This window comes from Physella acuta, unplaced genomic scaffold (assembly GCF_028476545.2).
Source record: "Physella acuta isolate Inbredline_101_S28 unplaced genomic scaffold, ASM2847654v3 ptg000314l, whole genome shotgun sequence".
Classification (NCBI taxonomy): Eukaryota; Metazoa; Mollusca; class Gastropoda; family Physidae; genus Physella; species Physella acuta.
This window is the reverse complement of record NW_026731833.1, coordinates 350,321-372,317: the sequence shown is the minus strand read 5'-3', so window position 1 is coordinate 372,317 and position 21,997 is coordinate 350,321. Positions and strand designations below refer to the sequence as shown.

Genomic DNA, 21,997 nt, shown 5'->3' with positions numbered 1-21,997 from the left:
TTAACTTTCTAAAGATAAAATGAATTAACTAGCCAACAACTGGTTTTTTGTGTGTGAACACGACGTTTTTTATAAAGTACTTTATGAAAATAAACTTACCATATTCGAACTGTCGAAAAACATCAACGGAAGACATTTTCGGTACATATGTTGTGTACGTTTTGGTCATGTTTTTTATTAACATAACATACTATTGAAATAGTTTCTTCAGCTCTCCAAATATCCGTGAAACTTGAGATAGTTTACTTTTTAAAGACGAGTAAGAGTTTAGTTTATTTATTAAACGACGCTTTAATTTACAAGAATAAAATAGCAGTGAATTCGTTTTTGATTAAAATTTGATACATATCTAAACACAGTATAAAATATTAAAACACGTAACACGAGTAAATAGTTTTTGATTTTTAGAATGTTTAACAAAGTCTATATAGATCCAACTTTGTATTGTCTACTAACAAATAACCACTGCACGCTGTTGCTGCTAGGCGAGGTTTGACCTAGGTATGGCAGACGTGTCGCACTGCTGACAATACTTGGGCTTTGATTGGCTGGGCAATGATCACGTGATAGCTTTGCGACTGGAACGTTTGTTTTTGATCCAATCATCAGCTTAGGTGAAGTGAAATTCTACAGCTCTCAAGAGTTCAATCTTAATTTTAAAACTAAAAAAAAAACAACTTTAATATGTAATATATCACTTTTTGTTTTATAAGTGGTTTTTGTTGAGTTTTTAATTTTCAAAGGTTTAAAATGTGTTTTTTTTTTTAAAAATTAAAAGGATATTCCAAGGGAAATAACTAATGCAAAGCTGAATAGAGAGTTATTGCGCTGTTACATCCCTTTAACTCTCGCACATTCTATTTATTTCAAAATTAAACTCATGCACAATTCCTATATTAAAATAAAATAATGTCTGTAAAATCATCTGACCATTCATAGAAACGCAACAACATAAAAGGTTTTATCATAGAAAACGTGCGAGCAGTAACGTAAATAAATGCAACTACTACCAATCAACCTCAAATTATCGTTATGGATCTACACCTTAACGATCGCGTCCCAATTATGAACCAATTATTGTCACGGGCTGCTAAAAGTATGCACCGGAAACAAAAAATAGCATTAATATGTAAACATGTAGCCATAATTAGCCTACTCATAGATAGTACCTCCACATTCGCTGTGGTTTCTAATTAAAAGAAACACCGAAAGGGAGATAACTACAGAATTAAATGAGAAAATGAACAAACTAAGCAAACAAATTATTAAAAAAAAAATTCAATGCATTAAGAACATATTTTTATTTTATTTTAATACTAACAATAATCTGGAATTTCAAATTATACTCAATATTTGATATTTAGCAGAAAAATAAAGTATATGTAATCTCTGTTGTAACAATTAAAGACTTTAAAATTACAAATTGGTATTATGTAGAAGTACGATCAGTTAAATTTAGACTTTCTTTTAGATTTACACGTGTTTTAAAATTTTGGATCCCCCCAGTCGGGGACAATAAATAAAATTAGAGTGATACAGCGAGACACGAGCTTCTGCCTTGAGGCATCCCTGAGAAACTAGATGCGATGCAATCGATCTTCTATATATATAATTCGCTTTTGGAGAATATAGAAAACACCAAGCTGTAAGCGCAACTAGCAGCCCCCTCTATTCCTCTATAGGCATATCCCCACCACCCCTACCCTGACATGGTCTGGTGAGCTGTGGTTCACGCTAAATGTTTACAATCGTAGAGCCGAGTTTAGTGACGGCTATTAGGGGCATATCATTATTTTGAAACGAGTTTAAACTTAGGCGAGGTAACTAACAGGAGGCTGCTTTCACGGGGGGGGGGGGGGGGGTAGTGTAGGGGGCTGGGAGAAAGGAGGGGGGGGGGTTATCGTCCTTAACGATCTACTGATAGTGTTTTAAAGCAAACATTTTCAGTGGCAGCATTGGTACTGTCGAATTCAAAAATTATGAATTACTGAAAAGTAGAAAATAAAACAACTAAATAGCGGCACATGATACGCCACGGGTCGGCTCGTATGATATAATAGGTGATTAGTATTTGGAACAATTGTAAGATATTGTATACACATTTGGGTTACACATGCTACGTCTAGTCTGCTTGTAGTTCACATTTTGTTTGGGAATGAGACTATTCAGTGTAATATGTGTGTTGTGTAAACATTAAAACGTGTACAAAGAACGAATGTACAATATGATGAAAATAGTAGGAATTTGTGTATGGCAATTGTTAAGAGGATTTGTTGTCATTTTCGTGCAAGACGTCCAGCATCATAGGTGTTAGACGTGTCTAGGTCTTGTCATGATATAAAGTCGTATTGTGAAGTTTGTTTCTGTTTTAGTGTGACATTTATTACTGAGGAAATTTTGAAGTATCAACCGCTACAATTCAGTCAAAAATGTTAGGTGACAGACCTCTCATAGCAGGCTGGGAAATTACCAACAATACGTGGACTGTTGGGACGGAGTGGTCAAGCGGTAGAGAGCTGGACTGTAAACCCGTAAGTCTCGAGTTCGAATCCGTGTTCAAGTCAGTAGACCGTCCCTGATTCCACCCAACTCTGATGGGTACCTAACTCACGTTAGGGAAAGTAAAGGCGGCTGGGCATAGTGCTGACCACATTATCTCTTCATATACCGAGGTCACAGAAATAAGTGGACTCTACTTCACTTGCCCCATAGACCGTCAGGTTTGAAAGGGAAACTTTACTTACTTACGTAGACTGTAACTTCATGACTGTCTCCATTGAAAGAGTTTTTAAGAAATTGTTTTATTATACTAAGCAAACATTAATGTTCTGTTTAGATTTATATTGCATATATATCACGAAAAGGTCTAAATTTAAGATTATATTTTAGGAAAGTGTTAAGGAACTCGCTAGATTTAACAGTGTTTTGTGTTGGTGCTTGTAATGTTTTTACATTGTCTGTGTCTATGCGTACAATGGTTGGGATGTTACTATAATACATATTAGGAAGGGTGTAAAGTTCAACACCAATAATAAGGTAACTTCAGTAGTCGTTATTTAAATATCATTATGGAATACATCTCATGGGCGACAACAATTGGCGGATAAAATACTTTATCTTTTATGTTAGCCCGTGAGCAGTGTAATTATTGCTATGGGAGATAACTTGTTAGTATTTATGTTTGGATCCCATGCCCAGTGGGAATATTTAGCGGCGGGTGGCGAGAGGGGAGGGGGGATGATATATATATATATATATATATATATATATATATATATATATATATATATATATATATATATATGCATATATAACACTTTCCCTAGCACCGTTTATCTACTTAGTGTTCTAAAAAAGAAAAAAGAAAAAAAACATTTTTGCATGGGTAAAATATCATTTTTTTAGTTAACTATAGTAGATCTATATTGTGTTAAACAAGAAAGGCTACAAAAAATTCTTTCTATACGTATACTAGTAATATTTTACATTTTATTTTTATAGTAGTTTGTAATTAAATCTCTCGAAAGGCATCAAGCGATAAATCAGACGTGTGTATTATTTTCTATTTATTTTTTTTTGTTGGCCTCAGACGCCTATTTAAGCTAAAGTTAAAAAAAAAAGTTTAAATTTTAGGTTAGCCTAAAGTAAAAAGATAGGTGTTGAAACCACCATTTTAAAAACGTGTTTCTAGTATTACCCTAGTACACGGTCACATTAACACAACGTACATTCGCTGTTAAATGTGGCTAGTGTAAGTATTCGTATCATTTAACGTCCATACTTAAGTGTCAGCAATTATATGTAGGATGTAATTTTTAATAAAAAAAAACAATAACAGTTAAGTGGGATCCGGGATTTCATATCTAGGTCGTCAAGTGGACATAAAACAATACAAACAAGGCCTGACAGTTAAATACAAGCCATGACGCTGCAGCTCAGTTAATACTTGAAACAAAGTCCGCCCCATCTCTCGTTTGAGAGTTATAAAGGGAGCCTGTTTTACGTTAAGTTACAGCTATTGTCAACCCTCTACATGTATCGTTTCGTTTAATGCGTCAAACCACCTATGATCAAACCCCCTATGCAGGGGCGTAGCGAGGGGGGGGCCGGGGGGTGCGGACCGCACCGGGTGACACCATTTAGGGGGGTGACACCAAGGCAAAAAATAGCAAAATATATAGAGAAAAACTCGAGGGGGGTGCAAATCGAAAGTTTGAGGGGGGGGGGGGTGCAAATCGAAAGTTTGAGGGGGGGGGGGGTGCAAATCGAAAATTTGAAAGTTTGTCCCTGGGAAGGGTCTCTGTACCTCTGGGGGGGGGGGGGGGGTGACACCATTAAGTGCCGCACCGGGTGACACCCGACCTCGCTACGCCACTGCCCCTATGGTCAAAGCTCATATGATCAAAGCCCCGCTGTTGTCAAAACCACAATGGTTAAACCCCTGATGGTCAAAGCACCTGTGGTCAAAGGTCCGCGCACCGGATTTTCATACATGACACGCAGACTTACTTTGATTTGTAAGCGTTTATGTTTGTTTGGTGTATGTGTTTGCGTTTATGTGAAACTTGATGGCAGAGATTGTGATCAAGGTTGTTATCTTTGTGTTTATGTACGTGCTAATGTGGTTTTTTTTTTTTTATTATTAAACGTAAAAGTGTGATTAGGGGAGATGTTTTATTTTTATCTAAATGTTCGTTTATTTTTTGTGGTTGTGGTTGAAGTTGGCTTAGAGTTAAATTTAGTGTTATATATGTCTATTTTTAAACGTCTTTATTTGCATAAATCTGAAATTTAATATATTCCCAAAACCATGGCAACGCCGGGTATAATAATGTTTAAAAATAAAGTAGAGACTTAACGGGAAGGCTAGTATCTTATAGAGCAAAAACACGTTTGAAAAATATTTTTATTACAATTATTGTTTCGGTAGGTTTGTTTCAACCATGATTTCCCGAGAGTCATTGCTCTAAATTACTTAGCGGTATCCGGTACGAAGGGCACACGTTAAATCATTTAAGCTAAGAGAACTGCAATCGTGAACTATATTAAAAAATGTTTGGGCTAGTTGTGTGGCTGCTATCACTTAGCAGTGTTAGCAGTAATATCATAACAAGTGGTGAGTTGCATTTATTTATTTTCCGTTTAAATTATTAACTAAGCGACACAAATTAGAGTACAAATAGGCTATATGTTTTGAAGCATAGTTAATTATATTTAATGTAAAATTGAATTTCATCTGCAATAATTATAGTCAAATGATAAACACAAAAACAAGTTTAGCAAAAAGATGTTAATTTCACTTTTCACATTTTCTATTTTAATTGTGACTCTGACAAATACGCCTATTTGTGAAACGCCCAACTGTCAAATATATATGCTTACATTTTCACAATCGTCTCTGCCAACGCCCTCTTTACAGCCGAAACTCAAACATTAAATCACCACAAGCCATTCATCAGTCTCAGAGGCGCTGAGGGGTAGCAGACTAAATCTTATCCGTTACTCATCACACAGACCTATTTTTTTTTACAAGTCAAGTCTTTACTCACTTTTATTTAGTTATTTCATATTTGTGTATAGCTACAAAATTAGGTTGTTAGCATCGTTTCTAGTTTGGAATAGTGTATTTTATGTACCAACAGCGTCCATGTTCATATATATATATATATATATATATATATATATATATATATATATATATATATATATATATATATATATATATATATATATATATATATATATATATATATATATATATATATATATACTAATGACGAACACATTTTAATGTAATAGACGGTGGTGAATGCAATGACGGCTACACTTACACTACTATAAATAATGGAGAAGTTAATTGCCAGTTTGACACCAACGGTGGCCAGCGAGGATTCTGTAGCTACTACTGTCATAGAGGCTACGATATTCATGGGCCCCACGTTGTGAACTATCACGTTGATTTGGGGTGGAACGGCAAGAAACCGAAATGCTACCGTACGTCCTAGTTTATCTTGCAAATTTAAACAAATACTGCTTAATATACACCACGATATACTAAATATAGCTGCTCGGCTCTAGTATAATAAATCTTTATGTATTTCAGCAATTCAATGCCCAAAGATCGAAGTCATGAATGGAGATGTGAACTGCAGTGATTTCAACTTTTTCAAAAGTCAATGCCGTGTTTTCTGTCACCCTGGATATGAATCGTCTGACGCCAACATCACATTATTAACATGTGGAGAGGAACGACAGTGGAGCCAGGCTATTCCAAAGTGCATAGGTAAAGTTTTAAAAAAAAACTATGATTGTAAATTATCGTGAATTAATTGAATACTTTTTACAAGATTTTATTTAGTCCGCAAAGTCTGTTTGTGGCAAATCTTGTAACTCAATTTATACCATCTTTCTTGTTAAGCGATTTTGTATAACTTTCCAACACATTCCACATTAATGACAATACAAGTCTATATATTGTTAAATGTAATTATATGTTTAATTAGCAATTGAAATTTAATTAAACGGGTTGGGAACTAAGAGGAGATAACATAATCAAATCGCTCGTTAGCTTATTATCTATCTATCTATATATATACAATTCTCTTCTGGGAGCCGTTAGAAAACAAGCTGCAAGCGCGCCTTACAGTCCCCTCTCTTCCTCTCTATCGCTACCCCCCCTCCACCCTCCCCCCCCCCCCTCGCAAGGTCTGGTGAGCGGTGTTCACTCTAAATTTTTACATTCATATAGCCGGATTTGTTGACGGCTATTAGGGGCAGATAATTTAGTTTGAAACGATTTTAAACTTAGAGGAGGTAACTAAGAGGAGGCTGCTTTCACGAGGGGGGGAGGGGGGGTTAGTGTTTTAAAGCAAATATTTTCAGTGGCAGCATTGGTACTGTTGAATTCACAAATTATGAATTACTGAAAAGTAGAAAAAACAACAACTAAATAGCGGCGTATGATACACCGCGGGTCGGCTCCTATTCAATAAAAGAAAGGGAAATAACAGCTACACGCGATTATCCTAAGAGTCTAGTGAGCTGTCGTTCACGCAATTATTGACATTCCCAGAGCAGGGTCAAATAAGTGAAATGGGAGGTAACAAGATTAAGAAAAATCCTGCGCTATATCAACTTGATATTGTCTTTAAATTGTGGTCACTGATTGCTACATTGACTGGCAGATAAAATTTATTTTTAGATATCGCGAGCTTCTGATGGTGTTTCAAAGCAAGTATTTTTTTAGTCGTGTCTACTTCATAAATTAGAAATCACTGAAAAGTGGGGAAAAAATTCTTTATAGCGACACATTTAAAAATGTCCTGTACATGTAGACGTATAATAATTTTGTTTAATGGGTTCTTCTATTACCAGGTCACGATAGTATCCAAGGTTCAAAGGGTGACAAGGGTGATCGTGGAGAAAGGGGTATGTATCAATGTGTGTCTTTAACTGTTGTTTACAGTTTGTTCACCTATATTTATACATTGTCGTCTACATCCATGTCCTCGTACACGTACTAGTATAGATTTACGCGCAAGTTAACTTCCACGTCAACGGCCACGTACACCTAAATTCACTGGCACATTCATATACACATACACATGAATTAACACGTACAAGTGAACGTGAAAGTACACGTACATGTACATTTACACTTGTACACGTAAAAGTAAACATACAATTGAAAGTGCATATATATACATACACATACACATACACATACCCATTCACATACACGTACACGTACACGTACACGTACACGTACACGTACACGTACACGTACACGTACACGTTTACGTACACGTACACGTACACGTACACGTACATGCACATTCTAAACTAAATGCTAATTTACTTGGCTATGAAAATAGACATAATTCGTGTAAAGTTTGATTGTTGTCTTTCATCTTATTCCAGGTGGCAGTGGTCTTCCAGGCATGCCGGGTAATCGTGGACCCAATGGTGTGTATAATTATGCTTTCAATTGCTACTTTCACTTAAATATTGTTTACGAAAACATTAACATCTAAGTCCTAGTCCCCATCCGTTTAAACGTCCATGTACAGGGCCACGTACACGTACGATATTCACAAAATCTGCGAATTATTTTTTCGTTTAAAATAGCAATCTTGTATGCAAGTTCTAATTTCTTTTTCGCCAAATGTTAAGTGAGTGTCAATGTTGTCCGGCTATTGCTTTGTATCGAGCACAAGTATACGTAGAATAATTTTGTTTAATATGTCCTTCTATTACCAGGTCAAGATGGTATCCAAGGTCCAAAAGGTGACAAGGGTGATCGTGGAGAATTCGGTATGTATCAATGTGTGTCTTCAACAGTTTTTTACAGGTTGTTCACCTATATTTATACATTGTCGTCTACATCCATGTTCCCGCTCACGCTTACGTCCCTGTCCTCGAACTCGTAAACGTATACACTTACGAGCAAGTTATCTTCCACGGCAACGGCCACGTACAGCAATTGTAGGTACATACATATACACAAACAAATACCCATTTACATATACATACACATACACGTACACATACACATACACATGCACATGCACATGCACATACACATACACATACACATACACATAAACATAGACATAAACATAAACATAAACATAAACATAAACATAAACATAAACATAAACATAAACATAAACATAAACATAAACATAAACATAAACATAAACATAAACATAAACATACACATACACATACACATACACATACACATACACATACGCATACACATACGCATACACATACGCATACACATACGCATACGCATACGCATACGCATACGCATACGCATACGCATACGCATACGCATACGCATACGCATACGCATACGCATACGCATACGCATACGCATACGCATACGCATACGCATACGCATACGCATACGCATACGCATACGCATACCCATACGCTTACGCATACGCATACGCATACGCATACGCATACGCATACGCATACGCATACGCATACGCATACGCATACGCATACGCATACGCATACGCATACGCATACGCATACGCATACGCATACGCATACGCATACGCATACGCATACGCATACGCATACGCATACGCATACGCTTACGCTTACGCATACGCATACGCATACGCATACGCATACGCATACGCATACGCATACGCATACGCATACGCATACGCATACGCATACGCATACGCATACGCATACGCATACGCATACGCATACGCATACGCATACGCATACGCATACCCATACGCATACGCATACCCATGCGCATGCGCATACGCATACGCATACGCATACGCATACGCATACACTACACGTACACGTACACGTACACGTACACGTACACGTACACGTACACGTACACGTACACGTACACGTACACGTACACGTACACGTACACGTACACGTACACGTACACGTACATGCACATTCTAAACTGAATGATAATTTACTTGCCTATGAAAATAGACATAAATCGTGTAAAGTTGTATTATTGGATTTCCTCTTTTTTCCAGGTCGCAGTGGTCTTCCAGGCATGCCGGGTAATGCGGGACTAAATGGTGTGTATAATTATGCTTTCAACTGCTACTTTCACTTAAATATTGTTTACTAAAACATTAACATCTAAGTCCAAGTCCCCATCCGTTTTAACGTCCATGTACAGGGCCACGTACACGTACGATATTCACAAAATCTGCGAATTATTCTTTCGGTTAAAATAGCAATCGTGTATGCAAGCTCTAATTTCTTTTTCGCCAAATGTTAAGCGAGTGTCAATGTTGTCCGGCTATTGCTTTGTATCGATCACAGGTATACGTACAAGTAGACGTAGAATAATTTTATTTAATATGTCTTTCTATTAACAGGTCAAGATGGTATCCAAGGTCCAAAAGGTGACAAGGGTGATCGTGGAGAATTCGGTATGTATCAATGTGTGTCTTTAACTGTTTTTTACAGGTTTTTCACCTATATTTATACATTGTCGTCTACTTCTTTGCCATCGGTCACGTCTACGTCCCTATCCTCGTACACGTACACGTATACACTTACGAGCAAGTTAACTTCCATGTAAATGGCCACGTACACTTAGAATCACTAGCACATTCATATACACATCAACATAAATAAACACGTGCAAGTGCACGTGAAAGTACACGTACATGTACATTTGCATAAGCATAGGCCTACACTTGAACACGTAAAACTACACTAAACATGCCATTGTAGGTACATACATATACACAAACAAATGCCCATTTACATTGATATACACATGCACATGCACACGCACACGTACACGTACACGTACTTATGCATATTCAAAAGTAATTGCCAATTTACATGTGTTTGAAAATAGACATAAATAGTGTAAAGTTTAACTATTGTCTTTCCTCTTTTTCCAGGTGGCAGTGGTCTTCCAGGCATGCCGGGTAATCGTGGACCAAATGGTGTGTATAATTATGCTTTGAACTGATGTTTTCACTTAACTATTGTTTACGAAAATATTAACATTCAAATCTAAGTCATTGTACACGTTCACGTCCGCTTTAACGTTCACGTACAGGGCCACGTAAGTAAGTAAAGTTCCCTTTTCAAACCTCACGGTCTATGCGGCAAGTGAAGTAGAGTTCACTATGCCCAGCCGCCTTTACTTTCCCTAACGTGAGTTAGGTACTTATCAGAGTTGGGTGGACTTAGGGACAGTCTACTGACTTGAACCCGGATTCGAACTCGAGACTAACGGGTTAGCAGTCCAGCTTACTACCGCTAGACCACTCCGTCCCTAGGAGTAAAGGGCCACGTACACGTACGATATTCACAAAATCTGCGAATTATTCTTACGTTTATTTGCAATCTTGCATGCAAGTTCTAGTTTATTTTTCGCCAAATGTTAAGTGAGTGCCAATGTTGTCCGGTCATTGCTTTGTATCGAGCTCTTGAGCCCAAAATGCTCAGCATCTTCGCTTTAAAGCAACGTTTGTTTAATTCATTATTTTAGATTTTACGTCAATTGGTGGATCACTGGTACATTTTTGTCACCCGGTGCGGTCCGCACCCCCACCCCCTCGCTACGTTACTACACAACGTAATTTTATTTTTAGACTCATTTTAATTCCTGTAACAAAATTATCTTTCTTTTACAGGACTTGTTGGTCCTAAAGGTGATCGTGGAGAACGTGGATTGCCAGGATCAGACGGTAAATCTGGCACTAAAGGTGAAGCAGGTGCTCCAGGTGCAAAAGGAGATACAGGTAATAATGCATACAATTTGAGTAAATGAAAGCGATATTTAAATACATTCTCATACGCATATTGTGGTTTGCTTACGCGGATGTGGGAATTAAAATACTGTATGTTCTAGCTTTCTGCATAAAACATAGCTGTTTTAAATTTCCTGAATTTAAAATTCTGTTAAGAATATTTTGTAAAACATGGGTTTGTAGGTATTATGTATTGTTGTGGCATTTGTACCAAGATCAAATTGAACAAATTCAACGAAGAGTATTTATTCCATTCACATGTAGTTTTCACCACTAGAAATGGCAAGAAATTAAAAAAAAAAAACATGACATTATCTGATCTGACACTGTTTCCACAACATAACATTCCTCCTCTTCTCTAGAGTTCATACACTTGCTCTACATAGCACACCACATTCAAGGGGAGGTCACTCTCACTCTCTATAGGGCTGGTAAGTAGGTCACCAACCAATTCTACGGCTCAGTAAAACCTGCATGAGCCACAGAACTGGTTGGTGACCTACTGACCAGCTCTATGCTTATCCCTTCACATTACCGTTTTAGGCGACCTCGGTACAATGTGTACTAACATATATTTTTTTTAAGTTAGTTAACATTTGTTTTAAAAATAATAATACACACACAAACATATACGCGTATACATACATTAACACAAACACATAATCTACATCTTCTAATACACATATTTATTCACATGTAGACATAAACATGCACGTGCATATGTGCATGTTTATGTTCATGAACATTTAATTACACACATATACACATAATCATATTAATTGTTTTAATTGATTCACCTGGAATACCAGGTCGCATTGTCCCATATGCTTTAAAGGTGACATACGTGAAACTGGGAAAGATGGTGTCCGTAGTCTTTTGGTCTACAATAGCTTTTTCTATTTCGACTTTTTTGTTGTAAAAATGTTTTGTCTAAATTTGCAAACAAACAGCCACATATTCCGATAGTTATTTGTACACACATACACATACACATGATATAGGCATGCACTTACTGCTGCAGATTGTATACAATTATGTGTTTTTAATAGGAATACAAGGTCCCGAAGGTCATGAAGGTCCCGACGGTCCCCCTGGTCCCGTAGGTCTCCCAGGTCCAAAAGGTGACAGAGGTGAACCAGGTAACCAAGGTTTTGATGGTCCTGTTGGTGTGTATCAACTCTTTTTACAAGCTTTTACTTAAATTACAACATCGGTGTGTTTGTTGTAAATTTTGTAACTCCATTTTCACCCATTTTTAATGCAAGGATTTCGTATTAACTTAAAAATACACGTTCTTCTTCGATGAAACTACTCGAATATCTATTTTTGTAATCTTAGCAGAGATTTGGTTAGTCATTTGATAATAGTTACACAGAAGATAAATAGCTAAACGCGATCGCCCAATGAGTCTGTTGAGCAGTCGTTCACGCTGTAAGTTTGGTGATAGTTAGTTGCCTCTGCACGAACAAAGGGCAGCTATTTTACATACTGGTCGTAGTTTAAAGCTAATATCTTAGTCTTAGCCTATGTAGTGTTAACTTTATAAAGATGAATGCATCTATGTACTAGTAAAACTCAAATGTGTTTAATTGTTTGAATATTTATTTATTTCTTTTTTTTTGTTTGCCCGTTTGGTTACAGGAGAGATTCTGCACTATGTGCCGAGATGTACAATACGTAATTAGGTAGAGAATAGGGGTCGGCGTGGTCGAGTCGGTAAAGCTCATGGTTGCTAAACAGAAAAGTCTCGAGTTCGAACCCTCGGGCAGATGAGGCTCGTTAGCTGGGGACAGCCACTCTTCTAGGAGAGACAACTCCAAAATTAAACAACTGCTGGCTTGTAGTTTGTTCTTTGTTGGACAAAGGCTATGGAAGCAAATCCAAAAAGAAAAGCAGGCTGAAAGCGGAGTCAATGGCCTCAATGGCGCATAACCAGTTGACACGAAACGCTTAATTGTGACGGAAGATCTTTAAAACCCCACCCTCGCACTACACAGTCAAGACATTTATCTTGTCGTCTCTAGGTATGCCCGGGCCTTCAGGTCCCCGTGGTCTTCCTGGCTCTGATGGTACAACTGCTCCAACCGGTTATTTATTGGTGAGACACAGTCAATCTCCAAATATTCCTGACTGCTTTTCTGGCCAGACGAAGCTTTGGGAAGGTTACAGTTTGTTGTATATTGAAGGCAATCTAAGAACACATTTTCAAGATTTGGGTAAGTATTTTTATTTGCAAATATTTCAGAACATTATTTAATAACCAATTATACGTTACATTTAAACTTCTATTTTTAGTTAGTGGAAACACCTATCTTTCTAAATTGTATTGATTGCTTTTATTTTTATTAAGGGGGAAAGCCAGGATTTGTTTTTAAAACGATTGTAGATATTTGATTTAAATAGTGTAAAAATATGTATAGATCATCCTAAGATATAACTATTTTTTTCGAAATGAAAATTTGAAATGTATTGAAGCTTTATATAAATGTGGTTTCTCTTTTTTTTTACAACTACGTTTAATGACATTTTAATGAGCAAGTGGGAACCTTCCAACGGTGTCAAACTAAACAAAAATTTCATACATTTTACAGATGAAATATGTCCTTCTCCATTTAATTAGATAAGATTATGTGATCAAAGATTTAATAATTATACAGACAGCACGATGTGATAACACATAATTTGCTTATTTTCCCAAAAACACATAATCTCTCTCTCTCTATTTCTCTCTCTCTCTCTCTCTCTCTCTCTCTCTCTCTCTCTCTCTCTCTCTCTCTCTCTCTCTCTCTCTCTCTATATATATATATATATATATATATATATATATATATATATATATATATATATATATATATATATATATACATATATATATATATATATATATATATATATATATATATATATATATATATATATATATATATATATATATATATATATATATATATACATATATATATATATATATATATATATATATATATATATATATATATATATATATATATATATATATATATATATATTGTGTTTGTGTGCTGTTACGATCCGCCGTCTGACAGACTCAGAACAGGCGAACGCCCCTGGTCCGTTTAATGTAGTCAGACAGAAACCTTCTGGACAGTATGAGCACACCTACATCTACGTGGGCTTGCTTCAACAGTCTAGGGCAGGGGTCTCCAAACTTTTCATTCCGAGGGCCGCATTAACTATCAAATTTCAGTTCGGGGGCCATTTAATTCCAAAAATGTCTGATTTTTCTGGGCAAAGTTCCTCAGCCATCACCAACAAACGTTTTTTCCGTGGGCAAAAAGATCGCCGCGGGCCGGATAAGAGGACCTCGCGGGCCGCATTCGGCCCGCGGGCCGTAGTTTGGAGACCCCTGGTCTAGGGGAACTGACACGTAGGATAGATGAAACTCAACTTAGGTTAAACTGACAACTACTATTTTAATTTGTGAACAAGTATGTACAATAGACAATAAGTCAACACCAAAGTATAATTCATTTTGAGCAATAAATAAATCACAAAAATCACTTACAGATAACTCAAAGATACTGAAATATCTTTAACAATTAGTTATCAAAGTCATAGGTAAGTCATAACACACCTAAATAACATATCAAAAACACTGGAATGACCATACAACTTGGTAAAATAACACAACTAAGCATTACCTCATAAACCCTTGAATAATCATACAACTTGGTGAAATAATACACCTAAACAATACCTCATAAACTGGAATGGCCATACAACTTGGTGAGGAAATAAAATATATCACCACAAACTGAACATTTCAAATAAAACCTCACACACACACACATCGCACTGTGTCTCCCGGGGTCTAGGTCCAAGTCTTCTCCAGAAGTCGTGTCTCGAGTTTTTTATCTGAGATCAAAACCACGGGAGGTTACTGTAATGTTGTAAGGCCATTGGTCGAGGATCGGTTAAGGATCTTCAATGCCAAAAGACCATTGGCCGAGGTTCTGATAAGGATTAAAATCAAAGTCACATGAAGTGACGGAGTTCAGTTGACCGAGGAGATCAGGTGAACTAACAACTCTCCCATGGTCAATTACATAACTCAAGCAAACTAAATAATATAAATAAAGAAAAAGAACTAAGTAGGTCACAGTGCGTATGTTGTTGGGGTTCGGTGACTCATTGACTTGCCACATTGAGTAATGGCTTGCCTAATATAAGTTACCACCTATGTATTGTGAATGGACTTGGTTGTATTGAATGAGTTTGAGAGTATGTGTAGTAGAATGTGTTTAATAAAAATATGTTGAGGGTTTGAGAGTATGTGTGTAGTGGTATTAATAAAAAATTATAAATACGTGATAAAGGAAATAAGTATGTGACGTAGGAGAGTATGTTTGGGTTGATAGGAAGAGAGTTGAAGTCAGTCTTAGTCTTGTTCTTGTCGCGTTAGGGTATGGAAGTCGTCGTCCTGACTGTCATCGTAAAGGTTATGTAATAAAATATAGAAATGAAGAAAGCCGTCTTGTCTCATTTAAATTCAATCGTCGTCGTTCATTGTTCGTCAGTTTCTAGCATCGACCCCTTCCAAAATACTCACATCATAACACTATGTATTTTTAATATTGCAACTTTGTTGTAGGCCTACATACGCTGTTTTTACCCGTTTCTAATGGACACCAGCGAGAACAGTCTCGAAGGTATTTGAGAGGTCCATAAATAAATTTAAAAATCATGCACGGTGTAGTTACAATTAATATGGCTATACAATCCTGCCTGTCTGGTTTTTTTTTCGGACTTTAGTAAAGATTGGATGTATCTGATGTTTTTAATACTTTCGTTTACTACATAAAAAAAAGCAAAAACAATTTGGTTTTCACGTGTAGTGGCGACATAAACAATGGCATCCTGCTATTCGATAGGCCGCCATAAATTTTATTGTACACATTGTAAGCTAAAAATAGAAAAACTAGGTCATGGTGTTTAAATTTGCATTGTTATTTAAAAACTTGTTCTGCAAAGTTTTGTAAACAAATAGTTATCGATCATTAAGTTACTGTGCAGCCAATCAATATATATCTTACGAAGGTGAAACATCCGGTTATAACTTAGGCTTGATGAAAATAAATAGAAATGTATCCTTAAACTCAACACATTATTTTCAAGTTCTCTAGATTTGCAACTTTTATAGCATTTATTCTAAAAATATAAAATTTCTAAATTAATTTTAGGCTTACGTTTTTTTTTTTTTACGGTCTAAATCTAAAAAGCACGTTTTTATTCCATGTCAACAACATTATAGAAGAAATCTCGTAAACTCGCAGGGGTCCATTGAACAAGTCTTTACATAGTTCAAGCACTAAGCTTTATAAACCATTTCTTTTTATTTCAGGAAGTTCAGGCTCCTGTTTACATAGATTCAGCATTGTGCCATTTGTATCCTGCACTTCAAACAGTGGTTGCAACTATGCATCAACACGTGATCGGACCTACTGGTTGACAACAAATAAAACAATGTCCATAATACCAGTTGCTGCAACAGATATCCAGCCTTACATCAGTCGATGTGTTGTGTGTGAAACAACATCTAATGTTATTGCTGTTCACAGTCAGACCTTGGCGGTACCTGATTGTCCAAGAGGCTGGTCAAGTCTTTGGACTGGCTATTCATTTGTAATGGTACGGGTTTACTTTTTTTACAGAAACAAATATTGTATAATTTAACTTGATTATACATAAATACATACCTGGTTCATGATAATACTTGATAATATACACTACAAGTTTTTAAATAATGTTCAGACTGTACAACAGCAACATATATATTCGTTTAAGGAATATTAACCCAAAATTAGTAAAATTAATTAAATTATTTTGCAATAGCATATTAGCATGTAATGGGTAATTACTTAAAACAATTTTAAAAAACTTATCCTTTAAAGCAGGGATTCCCAACCTTTTTTTACTCTAGAGCACATTCTAAAATATCGGTAGGGTGGCGGGCACCACCTATTTTAAATCGACAAACTCCTTCCATAACTTGTCATTTTCCCATAATTTATTTTCTTATTTTCTTATTTTCTTATAGTCATAAACTAATATATAAAGCTCAGGTATGTATGTAACACATATGTTTGTCGTGGATCTTCGATGGATTTAAGTGTTAGATAATTAAAGTCCTTATGGTCTAAATTTATGAGTTAAAAAATAATATTGAAAGTTTTGGGAAATTATTTTCATTTATCAAACTGAAAGTAATAATTTTCGGCATGTTCATTAAACACAAGTTTAAAAAAAATATCATCTTTTACAAAAATTCTAATTATGTCTTTATTTAGTCCTATAGCACTTACTTCTCTTTGATAAATTAGGAAAACACAATTACTTCCCTTCATAAAACCATTGCATTAGTGGAAAATTTTTATTACTTTGTTTTGGTGTTGGGACAAAAAATAATTACATAATTAGCGGGGATTGATCAAGTGCAAATGTTGTAGGTATTTTATGGATAAGCTTGGACTATTATAATTGTTCATTAAATTGAAACAGGCGCGTTCGTTTAAGTGAGTGCAAAAGACTATGAATAAGTTGGGGTACTATAGTCGTTTATTAAGCTAAAACAGGCGATTCCGCCCCGGGCTAGACTGTGAGCACTTTGCGTTTATGTTCGCGTTAGTGTTTTCTTTGTGTTTAGGTTGGGTTTGCGTTAGTGGTTGCGGTTTGATTTGGTTCGTTTTTGTTCTTTCTTTTTTTGTTTTTGTTTGTGTTTTTTTCTTTGGGTTTGTATTTGTGTTTTTGGTTGGTTTTGCGTTTGGATTTGGTTTGTTTTCATTTGCTTTTTCGTTTTTTTTTGTTGTTATTGGTTGGTATTGGTGTTTGTGGTTGTGGTTGGGTTTGTTGTTAGGTTTTTGTTTTCGTTTGCTTTTTTGTTTGTTTTTTCTTTGTGTTTGTATAGGTGTTTGTGGTTGTGGTTGGGTTTGTTGTTAGGTTTTTTTTTTCGTTTGTATTTGTAATTGTGTTAGCGTTATGTTTGCGTTTTGTTGTTTTGGTTTTGGTTGGTTGTGGTTTGGGTGGGCAATGCGGGGTTTATGATGATTACTAAACACACAGGTAATGGTCTTTAACAGAAAGGTTTTTCACAGAAGCCAGATCAGGGCCTGGCCGGGACGGCTAGTGTATTAATAAATAATAAACAAAAAAAAATCATCGCTTATGAATACAATAAATTACGCACCTCGCTTTTAGCCTGTTAATTTTTTTTAATAGAAAACTCCTAATTCGTGTTTTGTCTGACGCACATGTCTCTTATCTAACTATCGCGACCCGAATCACAATGACAACAATGCGGTGCCAGGCGGGGAATGCTTCTTGCACATCACACCATGTACACGCGGAAAAACCGAAGTGAGCCGATGATCGCTGAAGCAATCAGAGTTGTGTGCCTTGTGATTTGGCGCCGAAGGCGCGTATCAGTTCGTGGCGTACGTTCCATTTGTTCACTTTTCTGCGTGTACAAGGTGTGATGTGCAAATGGAACTAGCCGTTCCAGGCTAGCGTAAATAGTTCAGTCTGGCTCGCCGCTAAAGAAGTTGCGACAAGTATCGAACATATTTAATAAACCTAAACAGTCAAAAAAAAATTAAATCTGTAACAAATAAATAAAAATAAATCATATTTTTAAATAATATTTATGAAAAAAATTATGTCTCTGTCGAGTAGTGAGAGGCGGGCACATACGAATCGTTCAGCGGGCGTCATGGCGGGCACAGGGTTGGGAACCCCTGCTTTAAAGTAACATCAACTACAATAATTTTAATGTTGAAAAATATCTAACTTAGTTTTTAAAGCTAGATTAAATTAAATTCACTGATACATATTTGAATATTCAGTATAGCATTGTTACATTAAAATGCTGATTTAAAAAATCAATCAACTTTAAATAATGATTACTAAAATATTAAAATATTGTTTCAAGAAACATTATATTTAACTACTGACAATTATATACAATTATATGAAATATTATGTAAAGCAACATAAACTAAATTACTGAAACATTTGAAAAAATATAAATAAAACAACACTAAACGAACATATTGAAACATAATTGAAAATTCTTTAAAGCAACATTAACTTGTTAATCAATTTCTGAAATCGATATAATAATTGTTCACAGCACGCAGCGGCAGGTTTAAGTGGCGGTGGGCAATCCTTATCTAGCCCTGGAAGTTGTTTTGGGGAGTTCCATGCAACTCCATTCATTGAGTGTAACGGTGCTGGAGGCACTTGCCAACATGTTGCCGACAAACGCAGTTACTGGCTTTCTACTATAGAAATTAACGAGCAATTCAATACCCCATCCAGCCAGACCCTCAAGGCTGACAATTTAAGGAGACGCGTTAGTCGGTGCGCTGTTTGCTCAAGGATTGTGTAAAAATGTTGATCATTTTATATCATAAATTAATTGTGTTGTTAAAATGTATGTATTTTTATAACTGTTGCCAAGCACATGAACGATTTACTGTATCGTCATGTAGGTTTAGTAGATTTTTTTTTTGGTGAAAATTTGCTTTCTTTGTGAGATTTGTAATGTTTTAGTTTAAATTTCAGCTTACAAGTAAGATAAACTATTATTACAACTATAACAAGTGAATGGTAAAATATAACTATAATATTGACATCATGGTTAAACGTGATTAAATGAGTATCTGAAGAAAACATGAGGTTATCTGATGATTTATTTCCACTGTTCGGTAAGAAGGATGCCAAAAATCTGTCACAGCAACTTAAATTATAATATTTGTCAAAGCTAAATGGCGATTGATTCATTGTTTTTGGAAACAGGTATAAATGATCAAGCTTTCATAAACTAGTAACGTTTTTCATTTTTTTTTTAATTTTTCAAAAACTCTCTCGAGAGAGAATAATTTGTTATTTTATTCTCAAATTTGACCATTAACAAATAAGTGTACTCATTTTCAATCAATTTCTTTAGATGAATATGTTTTCAATACTTGCATTTAGCATAAAGCTAAAAGCTAATATTTCACTCAGCTGTGGATAAATATACCATAATTATGCTGTATTTTTTAATGCCAATTACTTTAAACTTCTGTGCAAATAAAAACAATAATAATCTATTCAGTTAGTCACTGACTTTTTGTTTATATATGCATTGCAAATCTTCTTACACGTCTGTTGTCGTCGTTAATACAGCGTTTGTTTGTAGCAAGTAATTAAGATTGAAAACTTTCACAAATGTTATATTCAAAAATGATTTCAGATTATTTAAATGCACCTATGATCCGATCTTGATTAAAAAAAAACCCAGTAAAATAGAATGTACATATGTAAAATAAAATGTGTGGGTCGAAAAAAGACTGTAAAGGACGTGGGCCTTTATATAAAAAAAAAAAATATATATATATATATATATATATATATATATATATATATATATATATATATATATATATATATATATATATATATATATATAAACAAGATCAAGGAGTTTGAAAGAACAAACACATTTCATTAATATGTTAGTGTTTTATTACAATATAGATGTTCAATATCGCACTTTGCTTATTCCTTTTGCTTTGTCAAGTAAATGCGCGTTCAACGTTAGATATTCTTCTGCGTTCTTAATTTAGTTTATGGTGAATGATTTAAACAAGTCCAACTTCTTGTATGAACTCGACCGTGGTCTCCATATCCGCGAGTGCCCCATATAGTTTTTACTTGAGTGGAATGTATAGAGGTCAGTGTTTGGAAGCGCCTGGCTATATAAGGAACAGGCCTGAAAAACGTGTTCTGCATTCTCCGAATACGGCCCGCGAGGTGCTTTGGTCCGGCCCTCGGTGATCTTTATGTCCACGGAAAAACAATTTTTTGTTCGAGGTGGCTGAGGAACTTTGCCCAGAAAATTCAAAACAACTTGAAAAAGTAGCTTTGGCTGCAAATACCATTGTCTGCCGTGTTGCAGACATCGGTGAAAACATTGTGACTCAAAAAAAGCGAAAAAATGCAAGCAAGTTTCGCCATTTTTCAATAGCAATGGATGAGTCGCTGGGCAGCTGTTCCACCTCTCAACTGCTTGTGTTCATTAGAGGTGTGGTTGAAGATATGAACATAACACTAGAGCTGGCTTCCCTACATAATATGTATGGCACTGTTACCACAGAGGATATATTCAATGAGTTAAAAAAAACATTTGCTGTTTATACTGGACTAGCCTCAGTTACCTGACTTTTGATGGTGGAAATGAAGATTTACCAAATTTCACAGCAGAAAGATGGCTAATTTGCGAGAAAGTCCTGAGCAGAGCATTTAAGTCAAGAAAGGAAATAGGTGACTTCCTGGAAAGTAAAGGCAAGCCACAGCTATTAATGTCTGATGAAGAGTGGGTATAGAAATTGGCCTCTGCTGCAGACATAACTAGTCAGTTAAATTTTCTGAACCTAAAACTACAAGATAGGGAAATATAGTTTTTGATCTATACACCTACCTAAAGGCCAACAACCTAACGCATTCTCAGCAGTGAAAGGTCTTTACGGCTAACGCAACAACTGCATTCCCCAAGTCATTTGCATGCGAGATTATCAAAGACCTCCAGCTGCTTTTTCAGTAGCGGTTTTCTCACATGCATTCAAAGACAGAAGAAGTGAGACTTTTTCAAAACCAATTTGAAGCAAATGTGGCCAGTTGCCCAGATAAACTGCAGCTGGAGG

At 35.7% G+C, this 21,997-nt stretch overlaps 1 protein-coding gene across 2 annotated transcripts; it reads left to right on the top strand.

Annotated features, from left to right (window-relative positions):
* The first annotated feature begins 5,027 nt into the window (after positions 1-5,027).
* On the top strand, positions 5,028-20,404 carry LOC131940261 (collagen alpha-2(IV) chain-like). 2 transcript variants are annotated; one of them, XM_059298898.1, is made up of 14 exons: positions 5,028-5,116; positions 5,800-5,994; positions 6,104-6,283; positions 7,375-7,428; positions 7,921-7,965; positions 8,260-8,313; positions 9,531-9,575; positions 9,882-9,935; positions 10,419-10,463; positions 11,160-11,267; positions 12,326-12,415; positions 13,301-13,492; positions 16,657-16,943; positions 19,441-20,404. In XM_059298898.1, the coding sequence occupies exons 1-14, from the start codon at positions 5,053-5,055 to the stop codon at positions 19,696-19,698; spliced, it is 1,671 nt and encodes a 556-aa protein (XP_059154881.1). In that variant the 5' UTR covers positions 5,028-5,052; the 3' UTR covers positions 19,699-20,404. The 2 variants fall into 2 exon arrangements, with proteins under 2 accessions (XP_059154881.1, XP_059154880.1); XM_059298897.1 differs by having other exon boundaries at positions 12,326-12,442.
* Positions 20,405-21,997: the final 1,593 nt, after the last annotated feature.